This window comes from Hetaerina americana, unplaced genomic scaffold, assembly GCF_022747635.1.
Source record: "Hetaerina americana unplaced genomic scaffold, ioHetAmer1.1.p SCAF_6, whole genome shotgun sequence".
NCBI lineage: Eukaryota > Metazoa > Arthropoda > Insecta > Odonata > Calopterygidae > Hetaerina > Hetaerina americana.
The window spans coordinates 62,252,884-62,268,211 of record NW_027287205.1 but is presented as its reverse complement, the minus strand read 5'-3'; the positions used below and the strand labels follow the sequence as shown (position 1 = coordinate 62,268,211).

Here is a 15,328-nt window from a genome sequence, read left to right as displayed (position 1 = left end):
ACAAGAGAGGAAAGAGAGAAAGGGACAGAGATGGGGAGGGAGAGAGAGAGCAGATAGGTCCCGTTTGATGTCAAACCTTAGGCGCAGGGCCCTTCGAGGACACTAAACCGCCAACCCTTCCCACACCCACACACGGAACCGACCTTCGCCCCTTCCCTCCACCCATTACCATCCCACCACCCTTTGTCCCTCCCGACACCCTCCCCCTACTCCTCCTCCGCTTCACCCTTTCCTCACGTCTTTAACTCACCCCCCGCCTCTCACCAATCCTACAACTACTACTTCATATCATTTGTATGGATTGTGTGACACACTCATTCCCTTTTCTTCCCACGCATTTGGGACCTTTCCATTTTCTCCTTTTCCCCGACCTCCCAGCCCTGCACACTCAGTTCAGCACCCTCCTTCCCAACCCCCACCCATCCCGCCCTCTCCCGTAACACCTTAACAGCCCTAAAAACCCATCCCTTCACCCCCTTCTAAGCCTCCGGTCCACGAAACTCCTTCCCACTGTCCTACACGACTCGAGCGAGAAAACCCGCCCCGCGCGAGCGCGCCCCCTATCCGGCACGGCTGAAAGGTGGTAGTTCCCTTTTACTCCAACAGAGGTCACCATCGCCTATTTCTGGTCGCTTCTCTCGCTCGCGTTCACTTCTCCCTCCTCGACGTATATTTCCTCCGCCTTTGCCACCTCCACGGGCGCAACCACCTTCCGCCGTCGGAGACATGGTCGGACGGAGGAAAAGGAAGAAAAGAAAGAAAACCTTTTTTCTGCATCGTGGATCCGTGTGCGTGCAACTGTGGGGAGCACCTGACTGACAATCGGATGAGGGCGGACGGATCGTCGGAGGGAGTCTCGGTGGGAATGGGGAGATTGGAGGGTACCACCCTTTCTCCGAATAGGTTTTGAAGGTTTTCGGGCAGAGTTGGTGGACATAGAAGAGGTGGGGGGGGGTGTGGTTCGGGGTACGACGTGAAGGGGTCAGGATGGCTAGGGTATGGTGAAGGAGTCTGGGGTCCAGGACAGGGGGTGGGGGGTTAGGTTTGAGGCAGGGGAGGGAAAAAGGGTTTATTCCCAAGATGACGCCGTGAATTTAGGATGGAATTTAGCGGAGGTTTGCTAGGGCGAGTGAGAGGGAGGGGAGAGGTATTGAGGGAGGCACATCACTTTCTCCCATACGGACTAAAGAGTCGAAAGAAGAGATTTTTCGGATGCGGGCCCCGTAAAGATTATGTGATTCCGGGCTGTGATTGCCCCTTTCCAACAATGGCATCATCTTCCCTCTAACCTACCCCCCCCCCCCAAAACACCCTTCTCTGAACCCGCCTCTCTCCAACCCCCCTTTCTCGCGAAAATAAATTTCTCTTCCTCCTCATTCATCCTCGTTTAACGGAAAAATTGTGGCGAGATTTCTCCCTTTCTTCCTTTTCACCCACTCCCCGAAACCCTACCACTGTTGTCTTCTTGACTCTGGCTTTTGGGATATATAGATTATGATAAAATATTCCCCCGAAGTTCAGAGATGAATGGAGAGGAAAAAAAATATCTTTCACGTAATTCGGAGGTGAGGTCTTCCCCGTCTCCAATAAATAGCACCGGACGCGCAACTTGTTGCAATGAAGGAAAATGTTTTCGAGTTGCGCCTCAGAGCGGATGTGCCTAATTCAAAGTACGCGGGCATGATTAAATTATTAATTCTATCATTGATTTTCGGGTAGGAATTTGATGGCTCATCAACGGTACACTGCCTGCACCAAGGAGGGGGATGAACCCCCTTTTAAATAAATCCAGCGTCGTATTGTTTGTTCGCCACCAATATCGTTAGAATGATGATGCCTAAGTGAAATGGGAACGCAAATAAATTATTTTCATTCAACAGAACACAACCTTAAACTAGATGAAAGAAGATTTTTGAGTACAAAGTAACCTACGACCATTACATTAGTCGGCCGTTTCTAAACAAATATACAGCACGAAGTTGGCCTATTTTAGCCAAAAAAAAATATTTCGCCAGTTGGGAAGACACTTGTAAATTGCCGTTATCGAATGATCATGTTTTAAAATTGGGAATATGAAACACTCCATACATTTCTAGAGATATCTTTGTTGACCACTGCCTTGGTAAACGCCAATATCCATGAAAACATTTCATTTAACAGATTTCCAAATGACAGCTAATACGGCATTAGAAGTTCATTCTTAATTTAATTAATCAAGAACTTTTTTCCAGCTTCCAAGTCGACAAATATCTCTCGCTCTACCCATTCTACGTTGTACACCCATTTTCTTAATAACGCTCTTGTTTTATTTGAATTGATCCCAAAACCAAATTAGTGGCATTAAAATAATACATTCAGAACCCCTTGTAAGCATGCCACGTAAATATTAATTCCATGGCGATGAAAACACCGTTATTTTTCGGCGTGGCCAAATATTTTCATAATGGATGACCACGACGGAAGAACCTTCAAGCCGTTACCATTCACACGGATTCACCACGCAACCAAAACATTTCTGAATATCTCCCTCGAAAAATCACTACGCTAATTTGAGTGTAATTATTTCAGTTTTCTTTCCACCACGGGCAAAAAAGAAACGGTGCGGATTCCACGACAGTAACGGCATTTCGGCGCATTCCATTCACAGGGGCACATGCCAGAAGTTGGGGTAATCAGGGCAGCTAAGAAGCGGTCGCTAACTTTACGACTCGAAAAGGGCCAAAGGAACGAGAGCACACCGTAAACGACTGGTTTAAGTGAGGCTGTCTTTCTCACGGGAGGAAACACATGGGAGGAACCGGCGGAAGGGGCCTTAACCTTCCGCCGAGCTCGAGAACGGAGGGGCGCCGGACGATATTGCGAAGACGACGGGAAATCAGGGACACGGAAAACAAAACAAAACCCGTGTACGACTCAAACGAAGAACTACGAACACTCAAGAAGAAAATTTTCTCACTTCTGTCCGGACTGATCATGTTTTTTTTTTAAAGATCACCTATTCGCCCCTCATTTCCTCACAATCAACACTCAACTAAAATCACGTAAAATAAACACGACATCACTTCTAAAATAATGGAAATCCTCTTGGGCACCTTGTCACCAAAAACAAATTTGAAACTAATAGTACACCAAAAGGCGGGAGAGGGTTCTCAAGCGGGGAATCGAGTAACCTAATGAACATACTACACAAAGAATAAAGGTAATATCCATGCTCAAAAACATTACCTTTGCGATGGTATCCGACCTTCTCATAGCACACTTCTCTTCATTCCGCATCACTTCACAACATTCACCTCCCCCACCAGTGAAATCCACGTACACTCCCCTCTGTTTGCACATATTTCAATGCTAAATCATCACACACATTACGCGTCAGGCATAATCCAAATTGACAGCACCACACTCTCGCTGTAGGCGAACAACACTCCCCACAAATAAAACCCTGTTTCCTTTCCGCGGAGCGGTCAGCACCTCGAAACAGCACAAAACCCTCTACCCTTTTTTCTTGCAACGATCCATCATGCTCTCCTCATCGGAGTTGATTAGGAAGGTATAAAAACAATACGTATCACATCCTCATGCGCACAGGAGAAAAACAACAGGCCAGTGACATAAACAAGACGACACAAATACCGCTCGGGACGCACGAGAAGAAAGTCCGTTGCCCCGCGTTGTCTCAGTAGAGGCGCTTCGCCTACTCCCTCAAAAGTTCTGGCGGTAAGTCGTCCGCCCGATAGCCGGGTGAGCGCCTGGCATGCGCTCGGTCCTGGAGCGCGAACAACACCAAACAAAAGCGACGGGAATCGGTCGAACACTGCGGGTGAGAGGGGGGAACAGCGCCGTCGACACGACGATCGGGAGGGGGACTCGAAAGGGGCACTCCTGACACTTAGTCCGCCGCCACTTCAAAGACTCCGGGGTCGAAGGTCCTCGAGGCGCGGAGTGTGTGTCAAAGAGCACCGCGCGCGGTCGAGTCAAGAAGGTACCGGATTGACGACCGAAAAACTCCAATCGACGCTCCTCTCGTTCCCCGCCGTGCGAGGCCCAAGCGTGTTCGCTCCTGGTTGGAAGAAGGGAGACTGTTGGCAGACGGCTGGGTGTAGCGAGGCCGGGAATGAGGGGAAGGAGATGGCCTGAGTCGGTGGGGTGAGCCGAGTGAGGGGAAGTGGATGTTTCTGCGGGGGAGGGGTTGGGAGGGGAAGCGCGTGATGTCGGGGGCGTACGGGGGAGAGAGAGAGAGAGAGAGGTCTTGTGCTGCTGGAGGACCAGGAGTTGTGTGGGGGAGGGAGAGAGAGAGGAGGGGATGGTGTGAGCATAGACGTGAATCTCCAACCCGTGTGTCGAAGGCGTGTGGAAGCAGAAGGCGCGTTGTCCTGGAGTGTGCGCTGGAGTGGGAAGCCGGACTGCTCCGGAGTGGGGGGATCGGGCCAGGCGGTCAGGAGGGAGGGGGAGAGAGAGAGAGGGGGAAAGGAGGTAGCCGAGGGGATGGGAGTGGGAGACTGACGAACGCCGAGATTCTGTGGCGAAGAGTGCGCCTACCTCCCCCTCACCTTAGGCGGTGTGGTATTTGAGCTGGTTCCGTGAGGGCTTCCTGAGGCGGCGGGTACCGTGGGGTGGTAGGGGGCAGAGAGAGAGAGGGTGGAAGATGAAGGAAGGTGGGCCGTTAATGGTCGGGTGCTGCGAGATGGGTGTTTTTTTTTATTTCCTCCCTTGCCAGAGACGCGAGGTTGAGGATGGGGGGGGGAGGGAGGAAAGGAGGAGGTAGCTACAGCGGATTGAGGGAGGGGATTTGGATTGGTCGAGAGTGAAGAAGAACGAACGGTGTGGAGTGAGAATTGAGGCGTAGTAATGGGCCGACGTTGCGAAAGAAATGGGAGCGAAGGGGGAAGGATCTGAACGGGGGTAGGTGCTGCGGGGCAAGCAAGTTCGTTGGACAAGTAGAGATAGAAATACACACGGCGAAGAAAAAGGCGTGAAGTCGTCGAGGAAACTGCGCGGGCAGGTTGCTGCTTCGGCTCAGATGCACTTCCAGATTGGGATCGGTTACCGTCAATATAGGGTGGAGTACATGCACGCTTGAGTGGCGCACGTAAGATTACCTACCCCTTTTGGTTGAGCGCCCGTGTAAGTGACTCGGGGATTCTTCCATGACTTGTGTCACCTGAGATCTCGTCAAATGAATGACGGGCTTTATAGGTGAAAAAGTGGTCAATTATCATTGCGAAGCAAGTGGCGTCCCCGGACGTTTTCATAGCTCCCGGCTCACATTCTACAACAAAACAGTATCATCGGTGAAATATATAAATTGCTGATTATTGAATCAGCATACTTTCAGATGTAAAATATTGCATTTTAAAGAGGCCCACGGAAGGATCTGTAAGCATATTTAAATCTCAGCCTAATAATATATGCAATAAATGGATGCTTTTCCCGGAAAAAGTCCAACAAAACCAATTGTAACGGCCTACCCAATTATTGACGCTCGCATCAATGTCGGTATTGACATTATCTTTAATTGAAAACAGCGCTGACAAAAATCCATTACACCGAGCATGCACCTGTAGAATAAACTCAATTTATGTATCAAGTATTTGAACGTCACTGGCATTCTATTTTTCGTGACTAGTGTAGAGTCGAAAATCTTTTTCTCCACATATTCCTTACATTGGCTACCGAAATTTAAAAAAATATATGTTTTTATATATTTCATGGTAGTAGTGGCTGAGCAAGATTTTAATAGCCAAAGGATTCCAAAATGAAATTCAATGATAATTCGCTCTAGATAGAACCTGTGGAATTCCATGTCAAAAGTGAAAAGCTTATAAAGCACACCTCACTAACCACACCTTAACAACCCACGAAATCGGAGAATTATCAAAGCACGACCCGCTTTTAAACTCTGGCCGTGTCCAAAATTATAATACAGAATTTTTTGTGCTGTAAACGCCTATTAGCATATCATTTTATCAACCATTGAATTCTATTCTAATGAAAAGTAAAATTATATGCTAATCTGAACATACGTCATCTGTAAGCGCGTTGTGATAAAATTATGGTGAGTGGAGAATTTTTTTATGCTAAATAACTTGTCAATGAATGAAAGTGGAAACGATGAATACGAAAGAGAGGTGGAAGTGTAATTTTTTGGTCTCTTTCGAACCATCTTTTAAAGGATACGTATTTTTAACAGTTATGTTTAAAAAAAATTCTTTTTACTACACACGTAATGACAGGAACAGGGGACATGCAGATGAATGATTATCAGAGGAGGGTTAAAATGGCTTTAAGTATAGGGATCTCACTCCATAGGTCTCTTTAGTCAAACAGCTGGAAATTCATTGCTTACGCATGATTCTATGCAGCACGTCTGAATTAGACGTGGTAATCCCATATTCTCGTTCACCTCACTTTGCTCTCGGCGGAATATGAACCCAGATCAGCGAAATGAAGAGCGAACGGCCTAGAATTCAGTCGCTGGGGAATTTGGAAGGCGTGGAGAATTGAAGTTGAATGACGGAAAAGGGATTGAAGGACTGGAAGGGGAATTATTTAGGAGGCGTTCCTACTACAATTTTGAAAGAATAAACCGCGTAGTGTGTACGATGTAGGCATTTTTGCCTTTCAGAGAAGACCATTACAAAACGCCCATCTCGGTAAGATAGCTCGCGGGAAACAAGAAGGTTTGACATTCATGCCGGTTAATTAATGCGGTCTTCATTAACGATTCGTAAATGTCACGCTGAAAATGGACTTTTGGCAAACTAAAAATCAAGCAAGCGTTCGTAATACTGCTAATATTTTGTCAAAAGCAAGTCTAGATATTAATTATTCGAATACACAGTAGATGCGTATATTAGTAGCAAGATGTTTGCGTGGAATTATAATTTTAATGGGGAGTGAGTGTAATATTTTCCTCTCTGAGATAATTCTTCACTATTCTAGCTGAAAACGTAAACCAGAAAAAAGATGATGTTACATTACATATAATTAGGCATGATGAGGTACATAAATAAAGGATTTAGAAAAAATAAGGCTAAGAAGAGGAAGAGTTGTCGTTGGTGGAAATTAAGGTAAAGTTAGAAGCTTTTCAAAAGCCCAGGAATCGCCAGTAAAGTACATACCTACGCATATCCCACGTTCTTACAAAACGCGAAGCATGGAGCCATGAATCGAAATGAATGAAATTTAATCATACTTTTTCATTCTTGGGGAAAGTGTTTCCTAATATACGACCCAGCTTCACGTGTAATATGGAGAAACAGCTCCAGAATAGGAGAGAGAAAAGCACATGCACTATTTCTACTTATTTACGAAAATACATGGAAAACAGCAAGTGATTTTGCTCGTTGTCTCCTAATATTTAACCAAACGTTTAATTTTCTAAGGGATGACTTTTAGGAGCACTTTTAAGATTCAAAACGGACATCTAGATCACCGCTTTCTTTCGAAACTAAGAAACTATTATCATATTTCATTATGTTGCAAAAACGCCTTACATTTGAGATATTATCAATCATGCAATAATAAAACTATTGTCATAGTTGTTCGCTGGGGTTCAGGATAATGTTACTGAAGATATTAGAAAATTAACGTCAATAAAATAAACCAAATAAAAATGCATTAAACCAAAGCAAATCTCAATTAATAGCTAAAAATGGAAGATATGAAGTGAATCCTATTATTATTGTATGCGTATGTGGTTCTATTTATTTCACTACTAATTTCTCGTGGGCAAAAACAGTGGAATTAAATGCCATTGGAAGCGCATAAATGTTTAATGGAGTATATGTAATGGAGTAAATGGAGGATTTATCTCCCATAAAGATTTCATTCGAACAATAGAGAGAAAAACGTTTTAATGGTGAGAAGAAGGGGAAACTTATTTTCCATTTTCTAATGCATAGCAGCCTTCCGGAAATCAGAATAAGCAGGAATAATGTAAGGGATGAGTTACTGAGAACGACCAAGAAAGGAATAAATCAAGTACATAATGAGAAATGTGAAAGAAAGAAGTTTTGAAGAATGAAAAGTGGCTAGCTGGGAAGAGAATAAAGTTTAGAGCTCTTGGAAAAAGCCAATATTAGAACTTATCACTGTCATGTTGGCATACTCCCCAGCAATCCATGCTTTTCTGTACAATAATTTTTCATGTTGTTTTAAACGAATGAGGATGATATTTCCGCGAGATTTGTGCGTGGTTTTTGCCATAAGGTGAGGCTAATTTTTGGAAATTAACCCTACCGTGATGCAGAAATAACCATATTCTTGCTTGCGTGCCCAAGACCCAATGAAGGAATAGGAGCTTATTATTAAAAGGACCCGAAAATTCCACGACCTACGTCTCTGAAATATACACTTGACTAACTCATTTTGATATCCTTTCTGTGTGTCAGCAACATGTTTGAAAATTTAAAAAAATTTTTGAAAAAAATATTTCTCCGTTATTTCAGCAATAACTTAACTGGATTAATTCTCAAAGAGCTGACATTATTAAATAGTCATTAGTTTATTGCATCTGGAAATAATCCTTAACTAAAGTTATATTTTTGCTCCAATTTCTTTCGTATCGTTTTGTTACTAGTCGAGAAATTTGTTATTACTTGAATGTTAATCCCCAGACTGGAGCAACTCATCCATCTCATCGTTCTCGATATCTTGACCGAGATTCTTTCTGAAGGATGGATTGGTTTTTCCAGTCCCCCCATGCACCTGCCTCAGAGGACAATTAAGTCAATTTCGTAAATATTTTTAGTGGACCTTATTCCAACAGAGTAGTCAATCAGCGAATCCGGTTAATAACACGCTTAGTGACCAACCTGGAATTGGATTTTGAATTCTTCTTTTGGATACTGCGTCGTGGCGGTGCTGTCTTCATCTCAAAAATATGATGATGCTCGTAAAGTGGAGAGTGAAGTAAATATGAAGAAGATGCAGGTGATTTTTTTACCAAATAAATAACATTATTATCACTGAAACCATTTCTGTTCTATTACCATGATAACATACGAATAAATTTTTCTGCTGCGTATTACCCCTCCATTTGTGTGAGTTACAGCCGTCAAAAACGAAGCCCTTGAATTATTAACTGAATTTTAATACTAATACTTCTCTCGCATAAAGGTAAGACTTAATGGACAACGTAGCTTGGGTGTTATTCCACGCATGCCGACTTACACTATATTCACATCTAATAAGTATGCGATTCATTTAATGAAAAAATACCTTCGAATCTACAGAGGTTCTGAGGTCACAAACCAATACTGTGAGTTGTGATGGTGCCCTTTTTATCAACCACGACTTCTTTTCTCTCTTTACCATTTCGTATCTTTCTAAATACTTAGTCTTTATTACGGAAAGCATTCAATGATTTAGGCAGGGGTTTGCAACTTAGTTTTTTCAAATGCCTACACTATTCCATCACACTTATATAACCCTTATTCCGGTATTTCATCGCATACTCCATTGGCCTCTTATAATGCCATTCAATGAATGATTCACTGGGTAGTGACGGCATTTATTGTGTGGTATGAAATAAATATCTGAGGTAAATGAATCCTCCACATTTGTTGCGAATATTTCCCAGTGGCCAGAATTTCGGTCAAAGGGGAGGGTTGACGGGTGGAGGCGGGATGGGGGGGAAGCGAGCGGAGGGGTCACCCCGCGTAAGCCCACCCTCTCAGGGCGCCAAAATTCCCATCGCCCCGGCCCTGACATCACCTCGGCGTCCCAACCGTCCCAGAAACCCCACCCAATTGCCCGCGGAGGGCGGCCCTCAGGGGAAGGGACGGGAGTAGGAGGCAGGTTAAAGGGGGGGACGCGAAAGCTGCCCTGTGTGGTCTCGGGGAGTGAGAGGTTCGGGAACGCGGGCTGGGAGAGAAGGGCGGGCCGGGGCGGGGACCTCCTCCGGGAGTCATGTGGGGCAGTCTTCCGGTGGGTGGGATGGGTCCGGCAGCGTTGCCGGGTTTATTACCTTTTCGAAGAAGATTCCTCCCATCCTCCTTGCCCCATCGCCTCCACATCTACCCTTCCCCCCACCCTTCTCCCCCCTTCCCGGCCCCTCGACTCGACCGTCACTCCCCTCTCCCCACATGTATAACTCTCTGCACGCCAACCTGTTTTCCGCCTCCCCCTCCCCATCCTCTTCCCGCCCCTAAGGCTTCCCGCTCCCATCCTCGCCCCGTCCGTCAACGCACACGCCCCTGCCCGCCTCTGCCCTCCCCCCCTCTTGCTCCCACCTCACACACACCGACTGGACGAAATCTCGTCCCTCCGCCCTCCACTCCAATTTGATCGTGATTACCTCTCCATGAATAATCCGTCGCGGGGCCAGAATTCAGCCACTTCTAACGCGGATCTCATCGGACGGATAAATAAAAACTGGTGGGAAGGAGGGAGTAGGTGGACTTCAAGCTTGTGGTAATCTTTTTCTCTCTCTCTTTCTTTCCCTCCATTCGTCGAAGTTGCCCATCCAAGAGTCCCGCTACTTCCTTGCTTCGCCCTCGTTATCTTTCGCTGACCACGGACGTGGCTCGGATCATTTGTATGTACGTACTTAACCCCGTCATGCCCTCGTGGGCCGGGTGAATGCCTTGCGCATGCGAAAAACTGTTTGTGTAAACGCATGATAATCGATTCGATATTAAGTCGCATTTAATTTCCTAAACTCGGCGCGAGTTGGGCCCGTACGGGAACATGCCTTCGTCGGCGGTTTTTCGTGCAGGGCATTAATGGGGCACGGTCAACTCGTGTGCCTTCCAAACTTGGTGGCGGGTGAACATGACTCCCATATTGATTGGGAGTGGGGGGGAGCGCGCGGCCTTCACTTTGCTTCAGTCGGTTCCTCTGTCCACGCTCCCGCCGTCATTTTCAATGAAAAAGACACGCGGAGTTGTTTCCGTGCCAATTACGGAAGGCGTCCCGCTACCACGATATGCGGCCCTTTCGCCTCGACGTAAGACATTCTAACGTACGTTATGTAGTGGACTGGGTGCAGCTGAACGTACCTCCAACTTCTAAATCTTTAGCTTCCTGAGTGACTAGATTGAAAGGATAGAGCAAAGTTCAGTAGTGCGCATCTTCGGCCAATGAAGTACCTTTCAGAAATATTTGTGAGGGATGATTTTGAAAAAGGTATTTCGAGATATTAACTGTTAGTTGAAGTCTTTACGAGCTTTACAACAGGTCGGGAAAAAATCGAGAAGACTCCATACAAGTCATGCGTGGAGAAAATGTCAATTCCTTGGTATGAAAACATTTTGCAAAATAAACATTTGCAAAAAGTACCCGGCCGCACACCCATCCGCAGGGAAGGGAAAAGTGCAACTCATTTGAGAAAATTTCGATTTTTCATTCAGGCGTAAGTAGCTGACCTCTAAATCCTGAGTAAACACGAAGTCTGGGCAACAGCTTGAAATAAATACTGAGTTCCAGATTAGAAGATTTATCCCTTAAATTCCGGTTCCAACAAAATTTTATTTCTCTTTCCTTAAGAGAAAAAGGTATGCACGATAGGAAACTTCCTTCGGGTAGCATATGTATGCATGGTTTCAATCAGCAGAAGGAGAATAAAGAAATCGTAGATGCTTTATTCCTAGACTTTCAAAAACTTGTGGTCTAGTGCCACATACTAAGCTTATAAAGAAGCTGCAACCTATTGACTCAATGAAGAAATACTCTTGGACATAGGTCGGAAATCTTATCCCTGAGTGGGTACAAAAAGTATTAATACCAAATTTGGCTCTGAATTTGTAAAAACAAAACCTTTGGTGCGCCTCATGGAAGTGCGATCTAAAACCATTCTTTTCTCATTTCCATCAATGGTACGAATTTGTAAAACAAAAGGTACGTCATATTATTCACCGATTATAGAACCATAAACCGATTTACAAGTAATTCATCGGACCGTGAGTCTCATAATATCCATCCATCAAATTAATGCTTGTTACCAGGCAGGGATACTGCAGTAAAATCTAACAAAACGTTAAGTGATTAGTTTTTGGCAAGAGAATTGCTTAAACCCTAGAAAATATAGATTCCCTAGATATAGATAGAAATTAGGAGATATACATTAGACTCGCGGATCAAGTGAAGTACATGGGAATCACTCCAATATCGGTTTTAACGAGGGAAGACTCAAGTACATCTGTGCAGCGGCATTAAGAAAACCAGTGTTCATTCAAAATATAGTGGAGAATTATTCGAACGAAAGTGTTCAAGTGAAGTGTTTGCTAAACTTTACTTTGGATTGAGATGCATAGGAAAAAAGAATATTGCACGAAATACCAAAAAAATTAAATATTTAAACTTCGAGTTGAACGTTGTAACATAAGCGATGATTTCAACTCAGTTTCAGGTGTGTGGGAGAGAAGATAGTGAGAGGCCAATGGAAAATGATTGCCAAATCGATCGATATGAGGTATCATTTTTCCCTCGTGCAATTAGAGACCGCAACTGAAGAAAACATGACGCACGACAATTTTTAACGACCAGGAAAAAATGATACGTGACACGATTAATCACCAATTACTCTAATAGCTGGCGCCACCATGCCACATGCCATCGTGACGGCTTACAGGGTTAGATAAAAATGTACATTTGAACAAAATATACATCGGCTAACCTCGATGGCTAGATATAATATAACAGGGTGGCAGCGGCTGTGAGGATACCGGCCTTATATTTTTATTTCTTTTATTCAATGTGATCAAAAAAGGGATATTTAACGCACTTATAGGCATAATACTTTAGCATGCATTTCTTTGAGACAAGAAAAGCCAAGGGGTAACGAGTGTATATCCACCCATGAGGGGTGCATTTCTAACATAGTCTAATGTAGCGATAATACACCAGGTATTAATAATTCCTTCGTAAGAATTATCATTATAAATAATCAACCGGTCAAGGTAGGTTTCGGATGGATACAACTATCAAATAAATGCCTTGCCTCTTATTTAAAAACACTACCCAACATCCTACTCTACAACAAGCCTCTCTTCATATCCATATGCTTCCTTCCTCTCTTCATTCCGTCAAATATCCCTGTCCTATTTCTGCCCCTTCCTCATTTTCCTAACATTCTCCCCTCTATCACAGTCTTCAACATCCCATTGTCGATCAATAATCTCTGCATCTATTTTGCCTATCTCCTAGGATTTATTCCACCAATACCCTCTCCTCCCCCACCATACCTATCACCTCCTCATTTGTTTTCCTTTCTGTCCACGTCTTCTCCATCCTTCTCCGTACTTACATTTCAAAAGCCTCCAATCTGCGCTTATCATCCTGCTTTAATTACCATGTTTCCGCCATATCAAAATTTTAACGAGCTTTCTATTAACATGCTTACTCAACGTCCCTGTCATCAATTCCCTCCTCCATGTGGAAGCTTCTTTGCTCAACGCAATTCTTCTCCTTATGTTGCTTCTAATTTGACCATTTTGGTCCAAAACACTTCCGAGATATATATACTGTTCCATCTGCTCAAGTTTCTGCCCTCCTTTTTTAATGTTTAACTTAGCCTATCTATTTATGGAAAATCGCATAACCTTTGTTTTATTTATATTGATTCCTATCCCATATCTATCGCACTAAATTTCCAATTCCCTCAGCAATGCTTGTAACCCTTTGGAAGACTGAAAACCTAGAGCTTGGCCATCAGCAAACCTAACTGAATATCTAATTCCCCGCCGACTTTCATATTTATCTCCAGTTAATTATCTTAATTTCCTTCAGATATACGTTGAAGAGCACCGGTGATAATGAAAAACCCTGCCTCACACCTCATCCTAACACTGCCCATTCCGTCTCTCTTCCGTCCCCCATTCACAATTGAGCAGTCTGAGGTATGTTTGCACAAGTTACGGATTAGCCTCCTGTCCCTCCAATCTATTCCTATTTTATCAATATCCTAATATTTTTTCCCAAATCACTTTATTGAAAACCTTTTCGAAATATAAAAAAGGGGTCAATACGTCCCCATGGTATTCTATATACCTTATTTGGTGTCAGAAATTAAGCATCCAAATAAAGTGCTCTTCTTAATATCTCACATGTAACGGTGCCTTTAAAAATGTCTCATGTTAAATTTCTCCGCTGTATTCACAAATACAGTAGTAGTGTGTAGGGCTTGCTATTTTTATTAATCCAATTACCACCTAGCCAACGCATCTGGTCATTATTCAAGTCTACATGCTAACAAGCAATCATATGGAGGAAAAAATGGACATGACATACGATCACCTAAAGAAAATAATGGCCGTTGTTCTTGGAAGGTAAAATTTGATATTGATGAGAGAGTGGAACGCGACGTAGGCGAAGGAAGGGAAGGTAGTGTGGTAGGAGTCTACGGTTTAGGAGCGAAAAATGACCACGGGGAGAACGCAATTGAATGCTGCTGGAGACAGGGCTAAATACGTACTAACAAACACCATATTTTATCGGCAGTAAAGGCGTAAGTATTTATGGGAAATACCCGGGGATATAGAAAACTATAATTGAAGCTATATTTTGGTTATTCACAGAATTAGGAATAGGGTGATTAATTAGCAGTTTCCTGGGATTAATACGCGTTTGGATGATAATTTAGTGCAAATGATGTATTATGCCAGATACTATATAAGGGGATAAAACTGGGAAGATGGATGAGGAAATGGAATGAATCTCTGAACGAGAGGAAAAGCAAGGGTTACAGTCAAGGTGGAGGCAAATTATTAGTGATGACGGCGATAGGGATGGAATAGACGGAAAACTGGAACATATAAAGATGAATATATCGAAAAATGAAAGCGTAACTATAGGAAATGCCAATATAAAAAGGACAAGGAAACCATGGATTACGGGCGAGATGATCAGAAAGAAAAATGAGAGATAGAAATGAAAGAATGCAAACAGTATTAAGAGTTAAGTAATTTACTGAGACGAAATACCAACAGAGTGAAAAAATCGTGGTGGCAGACAAAATGCGAGGATATCTAAAGTTTATAATGGAAGTGTAAAATTGACGCGCTTTGCAGGAATGTATAAGAACCGACATGAAATAAGGAAAAATCCTGCAAGCAATTATATTAGGAATATTGATAACTGGACCAGAGAACATTCAAGATAAATGGAAAGAAAATAGAGGACGTAGAAAAGTATTTAGCTTAGATAAGTATTTCATTGCCGCTATCTCTTTGAAGGTCTTCTTTGGGAAGGTGTTTGATAGAGTCATTTGGGCATTAATTCAATGAATGTTTAGCAGAAATTTTGAGTGGATAGTCGAAGTAGACTAAGGGCCTATCCGTAACTTGTGCCTCTATGAGTCAAACTTCTTTAGATGTGGGTGACGGAT

The 15,328-nt window shown here is 43.6% G+C and overlaps 1 protein-coding gene across 1 annotated transcript in view; it reads right to left on the bottom strand.

Moving 5' to 3' along the window:
- The window catches only part of rst (irregular chiasm C-roughest), a 335,831-nt gene extending 331,763 nt beyond the window's left edge, over nt 1-4,068 (bottom strand). Inside the window, exon 1 of the mRNA XM_071593602.1 lies at nt 3,226-4,068. Within this exon, the coding sequence (XP_071449703.1) occupies nt 3,226-3,339 (114 nt within the window). The 5' untranslated portion in view covers nt 3,340-4,068. The remainder of the gene's footprint in view (nt 1-3,225) is intronic.
- Nucleotides 4,069-15,328: the final 11,260 nt, after the last annotated feature.